Genomic DNA, 15,063 nt, shown 5'->3' on the forward strand with positions numbered 1-15,063 from the left:
GGCGGCTGTGTACGGCCGAGGCGACGGAGGATACATGCATTTTCATTTCACTACACTTTACCGTGACCAACTGGAATGTACCAGACCACTTTCTAATGCAATGGGGGCGTGTGTGTGTGTGTGTGTGTGTGTGGGCCCGAAGCACTGTTATTCAAAACTTTAGATTAACTCTGCACTTCAACCCCTCGCTGAATTTCAACGAATGCCCGATTTGGATTTTCCACCGCGGTGATGGGAGACGCTTTTAGACGGGAAAGAAAAAAAAAAACACCTTTCCGCCGTTTCATTTCCATAAAATATGGGAGAATCCGTGGGTAACAGTTTGCCCTCCAAGTGCTAATTCATCTCCGCGTGTCGGCAGCCACTTTAAATTCAGTCAATACAGATATTTGATCAGCGGGCTGCTCGTAAAGCAATCTGCATTAGAGGACTTTAAAAGCAAACACAAGTTTCGTTTTTAACGTAATCGCATGTTTTTTTTTCCCGGCGCCCCACCACCACCTCCCCGATGAGAGGGGGCAAACACAAGAACCTCCAGCTCCACCAAAACTGCATGAAACCATCAGATTTAGTTTTTTTTTAATAGATTGGACTATTTCGCAGCCTCTCACAGACCTGGTCCCTGCAAGCAGACGGATATACTTTCCTGCAGATCATTTTCGGGACTGGAAAAGAGCAAGGAGGCGAATCACAGATAGTCACGGGTGCGACAGGGAACCGGGAAAATAATGCATTATTAAAAAGAGGGGAGGAGACGGAGGTCTTCCAGGGACCAGCAAACACACTACAAAGTGGACCATCAACTGGTGTCACTGTGGAAGCCACCTTCTCCTCTGAGCTGAGTCACAGACAGTCACCTGCCTCTATCTAACCCTCGTCCAATCACCTGCCTCTATCTAACCCTCGTCCAATCACCTGCCTCTATCTTACCCTCAGCCGATCACCTGCCCTCATATGACCTTCGGCCAATCACCTGCCCCCATCCAACCCTCAGCCAATCACCCGCCTCTATGTAACCCTTAGCCGATCACCTGCCCTCATATGACCTTCAGCCAATCACCTGCCCCCATCCAACCCTCAGCCAATCACCTGCCTCTATCTACCCCTCAGCCAATCACCTGTCCCCATCTCACCTTTTCCTCTCATACATCTACCCTCCCTCCATCCATGACCCTCCTCTCTGATGTTCCTCCAGACCTCCTGCCCGGCAGCTCCAACCTCAGCGTCCTTCTACCCAGATCTCCTTCATTCCTCCTCTATCCATGTCCAAACCATCTGAGTCCAGAACATCGAGCATGTGCCGTCCCTCTGATTGACTCCTTCCTGACCCTCTCCATGGAGCTGGAGAAGGAGACTATTCACATAAAGCTGGACACCGCCGTGTAAAATAAAGGGTGAATCGGAGTCTGAATACCAGGGTTGGTGGAAATGCCTGACCCTCTGCTGGAGGTCAAGCCACCTTTTGGGCAGGTCTTGTGCCCAGTGGGCCGCCAGCGGTTAAACATCTCTCCGTGGCTGCTCAACATCATCTTCTTCTTTGAATCTGCACATCACAGAGAGCCAGAGTTGGACATTCACCGTGAAGAGGAGTCAAACCCTAAAGAGGTGCAGCCTTCTCTTTCCCCTGGGCTGCACCCATGTTCTTCTCCCACATACCAAATCAACTCCACCCGTCATTTTCCCCACCCTTTGGTCTATAAATAAGGCTTTCTTTGTCTACACGTACCCTCTGTGGTAGCACCTCCGTTAGCAACACGCTAGCTGTGAATGAAGCACTTGATCTAATTTTGGATCGGAGAATAAAAGGCTGGATGTGAGGCGGCGGCGAGAAGGAAAAAAAAGTGTGGAATCAACAGATGGCGGTGAACGGAGAGCTCAATCGGCCCGCGTGGCTCCTCGGTGAGACCTTCAGGAGCTCCATCAGATACCTCATGGGCATGATCATGGTGCACCAAGAGCAGGAGGGATCAAACATGTACCTCATAGTTTTGTCAATGTCTGTTGCAAATTATTCTGTTTAGCAAAGCCACCAAAGCATACAGGACGGCCCCAGCCTGGTGGAACCCAAGAACCTCGAGGAGGAACATCCTTGAGGGGAGGAACCAAGGCTCCCCTCGGAACAAAGGAACCAGTTGCCGTAGCGTGCCAAACACAGCTGGGCCCACTGTGACAACAATTATGGACTCCAAAGTACTCAGAGGTACTCCAGAGTACTCAAGAGTACGTCTGAGTACTACGGAGCCTCCCGCTGGTTCGTCCCGGCGAGAGACGAACCAGTACTCCAGAGTACTCCGGGGTACTCTGTAGCACTTGGACTACCATGACTCCAAGTCTACTTCCTCTTGGAAACTCCCCAACTTGGGGTTCAGGGTCTCCAAGCAGGAACCCCACTTCATCGCTGAAGTTCACACTCGCTGTAGCTGCCATGTTTGTTATGGCACCCGGACAGGAAGTGCCCGGCATGTGCACAGGAAGTCCTGTAAATGCGACTTGGACTTGGAAAATTTGGACTGAGAACCTCCACAGACACTGAAGTAAACCTGTTTTGGACCAGAGGGTGGGATGGAGTGAAGATCTACCATATAAAAGATGATTTATCTACAGATGACTTATCTTATTCTGGAGGGACCATCCGTGACACAAGTGACTGGAGGAGGAATCTAATGTGCTCTTGTCTTCAAGGTCAAAGGAGACCTTAGAAGGTCACGACAGAGGACAGGAACGGCGGAGTCACGTGATGCATCGGTTGATCGATCAGTTCATCGATGAGCGCCGGAAACCTCTTTTTTTTTCACCCCCGCCGTCAAACCCCGCTGCTTCCGGTGTCACCTCCCCGTGGCGCACGCATGCGCAGTGTCCGTCCTCCCCCTCCCTTCCCGCCCGGCGCGCCGGCTCCGCCCACCGGCGTCCCCCGCCGCCGCCCCCGCCGACGCCGCCGCCGCCGCCGCCTCTCCACCTGCATTAAAGCGGGGCGGGAGTCCGTCCTACGCGGAGACGGTCGGCGGGAGGAGGCGGGACGGTTCGCGGCGCACCGAGCTCCGAGGGACGGACGGGAGAAGGAACCGGAGCCCGGGCGGGAGGAGCGCACACCACCGCCGGGGAACGGAGCCGCGGAGGACCGGCGGGGAGGTAAGGACAACCGGAGGCTCTCCGCAACTTTTCCCTCCGAACAAACTTTACTGTTCTCCTTCCCCGAGCAGCGAAAGGAGGTGAAGATCTTCATCCTCCTGCAGCTGCACAACCTTACAAGGATATTTCATTTTACTTCTTTTAAATTCAAGCCTTGCAGAAAATATCAATTTAAAGCTGTTATTTTAAGTATTATTTTCAAAAAAGTCCGATATCACAGCATAACCTTTGCACCGGCGGGATGTCCCGCACCGGACGGAGGCCTCGAACGCGCCGCCGATCACAGGTCTTCTACCTGGAGGTCGGTTCTGCTGCATTATGGAAAATCCATAAATCGCGGCGAGGGGAAGCGTGCGTGATGCTGTATTCAAAGTTACAGCGATCGGTGGCCGATCGATGCGGCCCCCCACCGACCCCCTGCGGCCGGATCTTTCGGGACATCTCATCCCAGGCCCGGGATGGATCACATCAGGTCCCTTTTGTTATTACTTAAATAAAATAAAGCCTCAGAGGTGAGCTTGGAGGGGCCACAATAAGCCGAGACGGAAAACGACATGTGATGGACGTCGTTAGGAGTCGCCGGCGAGCTCAGGACAAGAGAGCGGCGCAAACACAGGGTGATCGGTGATTGAGTCCGGGCCGACTAATAGGAGACCGGGCTTTGCAGGTGTGTGTGTGTGCGTGTGTGTCATGGATGCCAGGCGCTGAGTGGAATAGAGACTGGGACAGAATCTTAAACATCCCAGAGAGGCATTTTGTTTCACCGTCAGCAGATACAAAGTCAGGCAATACTGTCGTCAATAGCAGCTGGAGTGTGTGTGTGTGTGTGTGTGTGTGTGTGTCCTCTGTCCCTGGACAGCGTGTTTCCACCTTTCAGCATCATCGGCTCAGCTTTACTCGTGTACCTCGGAGTTGGCGAAGGATTAAATTGTCCAATTTCGTGTCGCAAAAACGCTTTTTGAAGGAAACTTCTTGAATCCTGAGTCCGGTATGGCCCAGCCATGCAGATGACTGTTCTCGCCTCTCGCAGGAGAGCCGCGACGTAACGAGAGAACAATGTTGGATAGGGAAAGAATATACTTTGCAAAAAAGGTAATAAAAGTACCCGGTTGAAATGGATGACGCCATAAGTAACTGGCACATGAGACAATCATAAGAGAAGGTCCGGCCGAGACCGGATGAACAAACGCGGTGCGGCCCAATAGCATCTCGGAAACAAGATCATTCGGTTCCGTCTTCTCCACCGAAGGCCCTCGTCTCCTTCTGCGGCAATTCTTCCCATCGCTGCGGAAATCCTGTCGGCCTGATTAGCTCACCTCATAGCTCCAGTCCGGCACAATGGTCCCCTGGAAGCCCTCCGGACCGCCCATGCACCTTCCTGTTATAGTCTTCGTCTTGGAAATCAACAATAGAGCCGTCTGGCGCCGACACCGAGTGTTTATTATGATAAAAGTGCCCGTCTACACAACAACGGAACATTCCAGTCATTTTCAAACCGTTCCACGTGCAAATGGGTGACGTTTTGAGTCCGATCTTGGTGCACGGCTGACCGTCGGGACCGCCGGGTCGCTGCAGTACACATGCCGGACCAGCAGGCGGCGCCGGGATTTCTCGGCGTAACGACCAACACGGGAACCACAGCGACCGTAAACAACGGCGAGCAATCGGATATTTGCACGGGCCGACAATGAGGTGGAGTTATTGCTTCCAGCGACCCTGAGCTACAAGGCGCCGTTGTAAATCTGCGTCGAAAGAGTCGATAGCTTGAGGAGAACGAGCAGAACTCCGGAGGACGCCATCGTTGTGATGGCCGACCCGCCCTTGCCGGCACGCATTCCCATTTTCAGGCGCCGCAACGAACACTGCTAAGGTTTTAAGTTTGCACCCGCTTGGTCACTTGGAAACTTTTCAAAGTCCAAACAGACGCCTAACTCGGCACGGGAACCCGAACTGGCAGCAGCTCCGACAAAAAAAGAGGCTAGAAATCAAGCAGAGATGATGTGACGAGGAACGGGAAGAGCTAACCGCTACGCGTCTTTCTGGGCTCTGAAATCGGGAACAGGTGGAGACGATCAAGAAGCGTCTATCCGAGGGTCGCGACGGTCAGCGCGGCATCGTGGACGCTTTACTCAACGTTTCCCCGACAGAACAGCCTTCGCTGTCGTCGAGCTTCAGATTTTATGATCTCGATAAAAATCGTACCGACCGGTGTCTGAACATTGATCACTGTCGCCGCGCCAGATATCATGTCAAAGTCACGTAACGATCTGCTGGAGGCGGGCGCGGCCCACGGGAAACCCTGTAACCCGTGCTGCCGGGTGGATTATTCATTGGCAATGAATCCAAAGTCCTCTTGGAGAGCTCTTCATTGGGTTCTCCGGACGAGGACTGTTGTCAAACACAATAACTTTCTCACTTTGAAAAATGCTGTTTTAGTCTCGGGATGTTTGGAAGATCTGTGGCCGGTGAGGGAAGAAAAAAAAATAGGGGTTCAATACTTGCTCCAGCGGCTGTGAAGCGAAAAAGCAAATCATATCTTATCGGGGTCTGGGGATCAGAACGTCCCTGGATGCGGGCGGACGGACCGGAGAGGAATCCCATCACTGAACGGGTGACCTGGTGCAGACACACCTGTTGGAGGCCTCCGTAAAGATCCCCTCCCCCAGGCTGCAGGGATCACATTCAGATCAGGAGTTTGTCGCAATCAGTAAAAGGGCCTCCTCCTCCTCCTCCTCTTCGCAAAGCAGCTTTTTATTCTGTCTTTTAGAGAAAATACAATATCCAGTTTACCCAAGGCTTGAGCGGGCCGTCTCGGGGGCTTTTCCCCGACAACTCTGCGGTGGTGTTCTGCCGTGATTCACCGAGTTGGAACGGCCCCATATCTGGAACCCGACGGTTCAGTCCAAGGTTAATCGGAAATGCGGCTAAACAGGCGATATAAGAATCTCTTCGCCTCGCCGTCCCCACAAAAGATGTACTTTTAAAAATGTGTATTAATCAGCACAAACACCTTCTGGTGTTATTTAATACCGCAGTTCCTGCAGAAGGCATCATCTAGAGACATATTACAGCATCAGCGTAACAAATTGCCAAGGTGAATTGGTCTGGTCTCCCTCAAATCACCTCAGATTTCGAGGCGGAGGGGGGAATAACAACCGAACCCTCCTCCGGCTGCAACCGGCTCCACCTCCGACCGCCCAGAGATGCTCAACCGATTCCCTCAGACTCGCAGTAAATCCATCCCCATCTTTTAGTTAGTCATTTAAAGCAAACATACCCTTGAGGTCGGTCGCTCCACTTCAGCGGCCGAAAAAAAAAAAGGCCTCGGCAGGGTTGGGCCCTTCCTCCTCCTTGATATGTCCTGGTAGTCCGTTGCGACAGGAGCCATAAAGGGAACGAAAATTCTGGCTCCCGTAGAGTGAGACAAGGTGTTGGTACAGAGAAATGGAAGAAATTAAATTGCGAATAGAGCAGGTGAATAAGGCTGGTCCACCGCTGACGCGCAACGGAAAACGAATCACAGTTCATGTAAACTGCTGCTTGGTGTTTCACAAAACGAGGTAACCGGGAAGGCGGCCAAACAGGTCGCCGAAGTCAAGTTACACCCGTTACGTTTGCACGGACGCAGGTGTTCCTGAAATATTTACCGGTCGTACCTACATGTCGCCCGCAGTGACCTGTCGCGGCGACGGTCCGCAGACGCCTCGGCCGTCATCGGAACTGATCCGGCAGCCGCTGTGAGAGCGGTAGCACGTTGTCACAAATCATTAAATCAGGTGGACAGTGGGACACGGAGAGCCGTGTCAACAACACCATCTGAAACAAGAAGTGGACAATGGCCTACTACAAAAAACGACTTTGCGGATTGTGGAGTGACTCAAATGTGGACGATGTCGTGGAGCCGTCCATAGAGTCTCACCTCCAGAGGAGGTCTGGAAGGCCGAGAAGTGTGCTGAGTGGTGCAGGACATGTATGAGGTGTGCTGTGGAGCGGTTGAAGGTGGGAGCAGCTCTGAACTCCTTGTTTGCAGTGGTGATGGACAGGCTGACAGATGAGGTTAGGCAGAGACCTCCATGATGTTTGTCGATGACCCTGACCTGCTGTGAGAGCAGGTGGAGGAACATCTTGGGGGATGGAGGTGTGACCTGGAGAGGAGATGGACGAAGGCTAGCTGGAGCAAGACAGAGTACATGGGTGTCAATGAGAGGAACGGGGAGTGGAGATGTTTGAGTACGAAGGATCGGCAGACCAGACCAACGGAGAGGATTGAGGAACGTGCAAGTAGGTCGGAACGGCTGGAGAAAAGTACCAGCCAGGTTGAAGGAAAGGTGGAGAAGGTGGTTTGGAGACACTGAGAAGAAGATGTTGAGGTTCCTCTTTAGGAGTGAGGAGTCCAGAGGGACAGCAGATGTTCTGGAGATAAAGTCCCACCGAGATGGATCGGACGTGTAAACCAAGAGGAGAACAATCTGTTGTGATTCAGAGCAGAAAATCTGCAATGACTGAACCCCATGAATCCAAGCCGGTGGCCTCAGCAGGCGTGGAGAAGAAGAGGAGCGGCATATTAACCAGAGATTGATGACCTTCTCAATGCTACAGCCGACATTCATCTCCAGCACGGCTGCAGACGGGTTCCACCTCAGAGCCCACGCGCATCATTTCATCAACTTGTTCCACGTCCTCAAACCTGACAGGGGAACGGTGATCTCCGCCTCAGGAGAGCAGACCTGGAAGTGTTCCCGGCGTCCCCACTAATCAGGTTCTGACCCCTCACGGTGCACCGTGACAATGGGTTCTCCATGGCAACCATGAGTGATAAGAAGTTTGCGAGATGAAGTGCTCAGGGAGTCAGGCAGCAGGAAGGTGTGAAAGCCTGGGAGATCTGGAGAAGCGGAGTGAAACCCCAGGAGAGGAGCTGGAGGGCAGTGAAGAACGAAGGCTCGCCGGTCACAACAACGTAACGGACACGTCTGGACACGTCGCACCACCAGAGCCGCTCGCTATCAGCTAATAAACCGCACTGAGGAGCGTTAGCCGAGCCGCGTTCGCTAATTAGCGCCGAGCCAAAGCTAAAAACGTGAACAAAGATCGGACGAAGCAGTTATTACTGCTCTGACAGTCCAGCAGGGGTTGCTGCGGGTCACAACGGTATGTCTGCAGCAAAACCTCGGGTCGCATTTAGTTTTTAAAAGGTTTCTATCAGTTCTCCCCCTGTTTGTCATGATTTCTGAGGTGATGCCTGACCCAAACGCAAGGACACTCCAGGAGGTACGGTGTTTTAGATTACAAGGAAGATGAACGGAGGGCTGTGCAGGGTCCGGGTTGTCTCGGGGGTCACGGGACTCTCAGGAACAAGGAAGTGGCGAGGAGAGGTGTCGGTTTCTGGACGTAGGAAGAAGCCTAGTTTGGGACTTCCAGTTCTGAAGTCAGGAATGAACCAGTGATAATGGATCTTACTTTGGAGATGATGACCACCAGGAAGGGGCGCATGGACTCGAGGAGCGGGGGTTAATTTGGAGGTACCCATTCTAGACAGCAATCTGGCGTCGAGCTCCTCTTAAGCTCAGCCCGGCGAGGCTTCGTGACTCGAAGCGGGGCGTTGCACCGTAACTGAAATCCATTGTCCTGCTCAGTCAGGCTCAGAGCTGAAAGGAGCCGCGTACAGACGCAGAACCTCGGTTGCCAACACCGTTCTGAATGCACGAGTAGATCAGTTGACTCGGTCTAACTCAAATTTTATTGTATTCGATGTTGTCCACTTGGCGAATAAAGAATTTATCTTGCAAATGAGGTGGATCATCTGCCGGTGACGCTGCTAGTAGGGACCGTTCCAAACGCGGGAAGGTGAGCAGGATCCCGCTGCGCCGCCGAGCTGGGTTTCCGGCCAATAAAGAGCCCTCTGTCTCTGTCTTGTCTTAGATTTCCAGCCGGTGAGCCGTGGATGAGCCGGGACGGTGACTCAGCCATTGTCTCCTCGCCGCCCGAGAACGTGGAGAACGACGAAGGAACCGCTATTTCTGCATGAAGACTCTCTTTTTTGAATTATCCTAGCCGCGCGTGCAAGACGACCGTCCCCTCCACGCAGCCCCGGGTTCCCCCCGGCTCCCGAATGACAGCCTCGGAAACATCCGTTCCCCTTCCCTCCCGCTCGGGCCGGCTTTCCGCTCGCTCCGGCCCCCGCGGCGCTTGGCACCGACGCCCATCACAGAGACAGATGGAGCCGACCCTGACCCCTCTCCTCGCCCGCGGGGACGCCGGCAGAATCCACGGCTGACAAGAGGAGAGAGAGGGGGCCGCGCGAGGGCGCGGGGAGGACAGTTTTGCTTCGTCACCGCATCGGCCTGGATTGTCCTGCAGCTCCGCCCGAGGCCCGCAGGCGGGAACCCCCGCCGTCTGCGCGACTTTGCCCGTGAATGAGCGACGACGGACGAGGGCGGGGATGACAGCGACGTGAGGCGCCATTTAAAAAAAAGAAGGGGACGCCAACACCTGAAGGACTCTTCAGAAACCGCTCCTGGACGTTTGCACTTTCCCCCCCCCGCTTTCCGTCGACTTTTTCATTTTACGCAGCCAAGAGCCGAACGCCCCATCCCGAAAGAGCCGTAACGGAGACGCTAACGGCGGGCGACATGCCCGGGGCGGGCAGAGCGGGGGAGCGGCGGAGTCCCAAAGCTTCCCAGGTAATTGGAGTGCAGAGCCACGCTGCCTGCTTCCCCCGCTGGTGACCTTGCAGAGCGGAAACTTAGAGGAGGCAGACGGCGAGAGAGGAAGGAAAGCGCCGCCCGTCCGATGTGTACCGTTGTGGCGCGCGTTTCCCCATCATTAGTCTCGGCGCATTAGCATACAAAAGTATCTCACGTCAGATACGCTCAGCTTTCCCGACGCATGAAAGGAATATCCTCGCCGTCCCGAGTCTGTTTGAGGGAAATGGCGATAATGATGGCAGGAGACGGAAAAGAAAAGGTGTGTGCAAGCAGACACCGTCCGGCGTGTTTGTGTGTGTGTGTGTGTGTGTGTATGTGGAGTCACAGGTATGCTCACCGTTAAAGATGTGATCCGTCTTCTGTCTTTTTTTTTTTTCCATTTTCTCGGCTGGCCTCACAGCAGAATACAACCATGTGTTTTACGAGTGGACGGGGAATATTTTCCAAATCAGAGATTACGGCCCGTTACATTTCAGGGGAGAACAGAAGGAATGAATATTATAAATGCATTTAAGGGGTTTTGACGATGTGAATAAATTCCAGCCGGAGACTATTTGTACAGACCATAATAATACGGCAGATCGGGAGGCATCGGGCCGCGGCCGGGCTGGAGAGGATGTTGTTTCCCCGGCCTCCACCCTCCTCGCAGCTCCGCCTCCACACCCAAAACAGCAACGGTGTTCAATTAAGGCACTATTTCTGTGGCGCTACCTGTCGCCGCCGCGCTCGAACCAGCCGGGATTAATTAGTGACTCGAGAAACACACACACGCACACACACACACCGCCTAGCGACTCCGTCTCCTGCTGCCAAACGAGTGCGTCAGACGTGAACGGCCGCACGTTTTACCACCTCGCTCTCTCTTTTTCTATTTTTTTTCTCGCCCGGAACACAACATGACACCAATAAACACCTCTCCTGCTCTGACATCACACACACACACACACACACACACCTCATTTCACAGCTCGTGCACGCGTCTCATACACCCCCACTCCTCCTCCATATCACAACCAATAGGAATATGACACTGTGTTCAGTTTAACAGCCTCTGCTGAACAGGACAATACAAGAGAAGGCAAACACAACATGCCGAGCAGTGTGTGTGTGTGTGTGTGTGTGTGTGTGTGTGTGTGTTAACAAGCGGTGCAGACGGCGGGGTGAGCCGTCGCTCCTGTCAGCTGGTGTTGGGGCCGCGTGGATTTGTGCCACGCGCCGCTGACTTTGATGGAAAGAAAGCCGCTGACAGCTTTTTAAAGACAAGCTGTCAACAGCCATAACCTTGAAGATGTTTGTTTTCGTGCGTGTGTGTGTGTGTGTGTGTGTGTGTGTGTGTGTGTTTGTGTGGGTGTTTACATGATTGTGTTACGGCTGTGTGACGAGGTTACAAACCACCCTGGGAGATAAAATATGCTGAGGCAATAGAAATATTGAGGAGGGAGAGGGAACACAGAAGAACCCTGTGGTGAAGCGCCGGCGATGATTTGTGGAAGAAGATCAGCCAGGAGGAAAGGAAAGGTTGAGGAGATGGAGGATAGAGAGGCGTGGGGTCGGGTTTGGAGACACTGAGGAGAAGACAGGAGGCTGCAGAGGTGAAGGTATGGAGGTTCTTCTTTGGGAGTGAGGAGGATGGAGTCTATCAGAGTGACAGCAGGTGGTAGATGTTCTGGAGATAAAGTCAAACTGAGATGGTTTGGATCTGGACAGAGAAGGGATGGAGAAAATCTGGGTAGAAGGATGCTGAGGTTGGAGGAGGTTCAAGGATGGAGGGAGGAGGAGAGGAGATGGTAGATGGATGGCAGGTGATTGGCTGTGACCTCTCAAGGAAGCAGCCAGAAAGAGAAGAACTACGGAGCGTTGCATGAAATTAGAAGATACCAGGTCTCTGCTCAGTGAGTTAAGAATCCTCATCAACACCTGCTAGAGCAACAGCAACGGAAACATGAGTTTATTTTTTCACACACACACACACACACACACACACAATACAGTTGAGGAATTGTAGTCAAGTATCCATCTAACTCAGATGGCACCCAGGCCGAGGCCTGAACCTGATCTGCGCGTGTGTGTGGAGGGTGCGCACACACACACACACACACACACACACACACACACACACACACACACACACAACCCCCGTAACCTTGACGACTGCTGACCACACACTCAGTCAACCCGACTGGCTGGATTCGCACCCGATATCTGCAGACGCCATGCAGACATTTAGGACCACGTGAAGGCCGAGATCATGTGATCGCTGACGTGCAGAAGGGAAAGGAATGTGTGTGTGTGTGTGTGTGCGTGTGTGTGTGTGTGTGTGTGATATCCACACACACACACACCTCCCGGGACGGGAGCTTCAGGGGGAGGAGCTCTTGGTTTTGGGGGTCCACATGGTCGAGTTTGGTCTCCAGGAAACCACATCAGAAGTGTGTGTGTGTGTGTGTGTGTGTGTGTGTGTGTGTGTGTGTGTGTGTGTGTGTGTGTGTGTGTGTGTGTGTGTGTGCATGTTTTCTGTGTGCGGGAGGTTATTGTTAATGCTATTTACAGCTGATGCTTGTTTTATACAGCTGCCTCAGTAGTGGCTGCTCATTAGCATAGCGATAATGAGAAATGGAAAAGGTTGCAAGTGTCAGCACACAACACACACCCGGCTTATTTTCTGTGCGTGTGTGTGTGTGTGTGTGTGCAGTCAAAATAGCAAGTTTAGAGAAACTAGGGAACTGACTGTGCGTTTTGAATCTATCAGAGTTTTGACGGCTTCTTTGTGAATCCAGCAGGCCTGGGAGGACCAGGAGGTCCGGATCTTCTGACCCGTGTCCTCTTCTTTCAGGGGTCACAGAACATCAGCTCTGTCTCTGGACGCCGGCATCAGGAGGAGAACGTTTGCTCCGACGGTTTGCGGCGGACTCCGGAGTGACTCCGACCCCCTCGGCTCTGTCGGCCGGGGATATTTTCACCCATTTCGTCCTTTTTTGGGTTTGAGTTTCAAAAATCTCAACCGGGGGGTGGAATTTTTATGGTAGAACTTCCCGGCGACCGGATCCGATTCTTCTGGAAGAGTCCTCTCGTACTCCAGGAAGGGGAAGCGGCAGCGGATGCCGTCCGTTCCCGGGCGGACCGTTCTTCATCTGCAGCGGAGGGGGTCTTTTCCATCCGGCCGGCGGAGGCGGCGGGATGCCTGAGCCGGACAGCTTTTCCCCGCTGAGGGGCCCGAACTCCGAAGGCCCCGCCGACCCGGCGCAGATTCAGCACAACATCCTGGAGGAGCAGGTGGAGCTGTGGTGGTTCAGGGATCCCGGGAAGTCCGTGCTCTGCTACAGCGTCGCCGTGTTCCTCATCCTGGGCTGCGGGCTGGGCGGCGTGGGGCTGCTCTCCACGACCACCAGCATTTCCAGCGAGTGGCGGCTCGGCGCCGGCACGGCCCTGTGCCTGCTGGCCCTGGGGGTGCTCCTCAAACAGCTGCTCAGCTCGGCCGTGCAGGACATGAACTGCGTCCGCAGCCGCCGGCGGATAGATCTGCTCAAAAGCGGCGGGTCGTCCGACTTCCTGGTGGTCCTGGTCACCGGGCTGGCGCTGTTGATTTGCGGGGGGGTTCTTCTCCACTTGGCGCTCGCCAACCACATGCCCAAGCCGGGCCGGGCGCTCAACGACATGTACATCGCCGGAGTGGTGCTGCTGGCGGGCGGAGGCGCGGCGGTGTCGGGGATCGGGGTCTACTCGATGGCGGTGGTCCTGCTGGAGAGGACGAGGCACGGACGAAGGCTGACGGACAGGGTTTTGAACGTCTTCACGGTCTCCGGACATATCGACCGCCAGGCTCGCAGAGAGACCACCTCCAGTCTGGCCAACCTCATCTGAACGACGGACATGAGCGGGAGGCGGAGGTTCTTCCTTTCTGTACTTTTGGGGGAAACCTCCTCTAATCCATCTTGGAGACGTTGTAAACTTGAGGGAAAGAATGGTCCAATCAGGTACGCGCTTGTTTGTCTTTCTCAATAAAACTGTACGTCCGATGTTTTCCACAGGGGAAAGTGCTAACGTGCGGCTGATGATGGTTCTGGCTGGACTTCATCCAACAGCGAAAGAACAACCCAGAGCTTTTAATCTGCCCTATTCCAGAATCCCGAACGACGAGTCTCTTTTAAAACTCTCCTCTCACAAACGCCGAACGTTCTGCAACAACCTGAGAAGTGACTCCGTCCTGGGCTTCTGAGGACAGAACAGGGCTCTTTGCAGTCATTCGTTCGCCTGTCCTGCACTCGGGGTTGCAGCCTATCCCTGTTGTGATTGGCTGGGAGGCGGGGTTCACCTTGGACCAATCACAGGGCCTCATACAGACATACGACCATTCGAACATCCGGGCTATTCGGGGTCTCCGATGAAGCTCCCGCGCGTCGGGAGGAACCCAAAGCCACCCTTGGTCATCTGTCTGCTTCCTGTCGTCAATAAACCCGGCGGATGCGTGCAAAGGCACGGTAACGCTGATCATTCCCTGAACGGAGCTGGACGATGGGGGACGGAGCTCCGGCCTCCCCTCGGCTCCAGGCAGACGTTCATCACGTCACCCTTCATCCACGCCCTCTGCGTGTCCTCATAAATCCCGCAGGGAAGGTCGCTCGGTGAGTTTCTCTGGGAAAATCTGCACCTCAGCAAACAACCGCTGACGGACAGAATCCCCTCCCCAGGTGCTCGTCCCAACCGCTCCTCCGCACCATATAGGAGGGTCGGTGAGAAGCTGGTGAAGAGATTCTTGGGTGGCGAACCACCGATAGATCTTTGGCTCTAGATGTTCTCCTTCACTCTTCTCACAATGATGAGGACGAGAAGGCGCTTAGAGGGACGTCTCCATCCTTCTGGAGTCATCTCAGCGCTTTAAATCTACGCTTTGTGTTCCAGCTGACCTGAGCGTGGAAGATATCCCAGAATAGCGCAGATATCTCTGAGGACTTCGACACACACACGACTTTGTACGGGAATGCGCGAGTATCCTGGAGATAAGACGCGTTCCCCGAAGAGCTCGGAGTAGCCGACGGGAGTAAACAGGGCCATAAAGGCCGGCGTTATGAAGGCGTTCCACAAGAAGGAGGTCACGTTGAGGGTCCATAAAAGCCGCCTGAGAGGTGTGCACGTTACCGAGGTGCACCTGATGGAACACAAACACCTGACTGCTGTAAAAAATAAACAAATAACACGTTTCATAAAGCAGGAGGAGCTCCGCCTCCTCCGA

General features: G+C 53.9%; 1 protein-coding gene across 1 annotated transcript; it reads left to right on the plus strand.

The window, feature by feature from the left end:
* The first annotated feature begins 2,990 nt into the window (after positions 1-2,990).
* Positions 2,991-13,853, plus strand: tmem125a (transmembrane protein 125a). The gene is made up of 3 exons (XM_086161771.1): positions 2,991-3,129; positions 9,049-9,809; positions 12,667-13,853. Exon 3 carries the CDS (start codon positions 13,011-13,013, stop codon positions 13,692-13,694), a length of 684 nt encoding a protein of 227 aa, XP_086017897.1. The 5' UTR covers positions 2,991-3,129; positions 9,049-9,809; positions 12,667-13,010; the 3' UTR covers positions 13,695-13,853.
* The last annotated feature ends 1,210 nt before the right edge of the window (positions 13,854-15,063 follow it).

The sequence above is a fragment of the Fistularia commersonii genome, chromosome 16 (genome assembly GCF_037954325.1).
Source record: "Fistularia commersonii isolate RoL2024-O1a breed Wild chromosome 16, RoL_Fcom_v1.0, whole genome shotgun sequence".
Lineage (NCBI taxonomy): Eukaryota > Metazoa > Chordata > Actinopteri > Syngnathiformes > Fistulariidae > Fistularia > Fistularia commersonii.

Bases quoted from the DNA above. Each gene is read 5' to 3' on its own strand.
- tmem125a (XM_086161771.1), top strand. From the start codon at position 13,011: ATGCCTGAGCCGGACAGCTTTTCCCCGCTGAGGGGCCCGAACTCCGAA.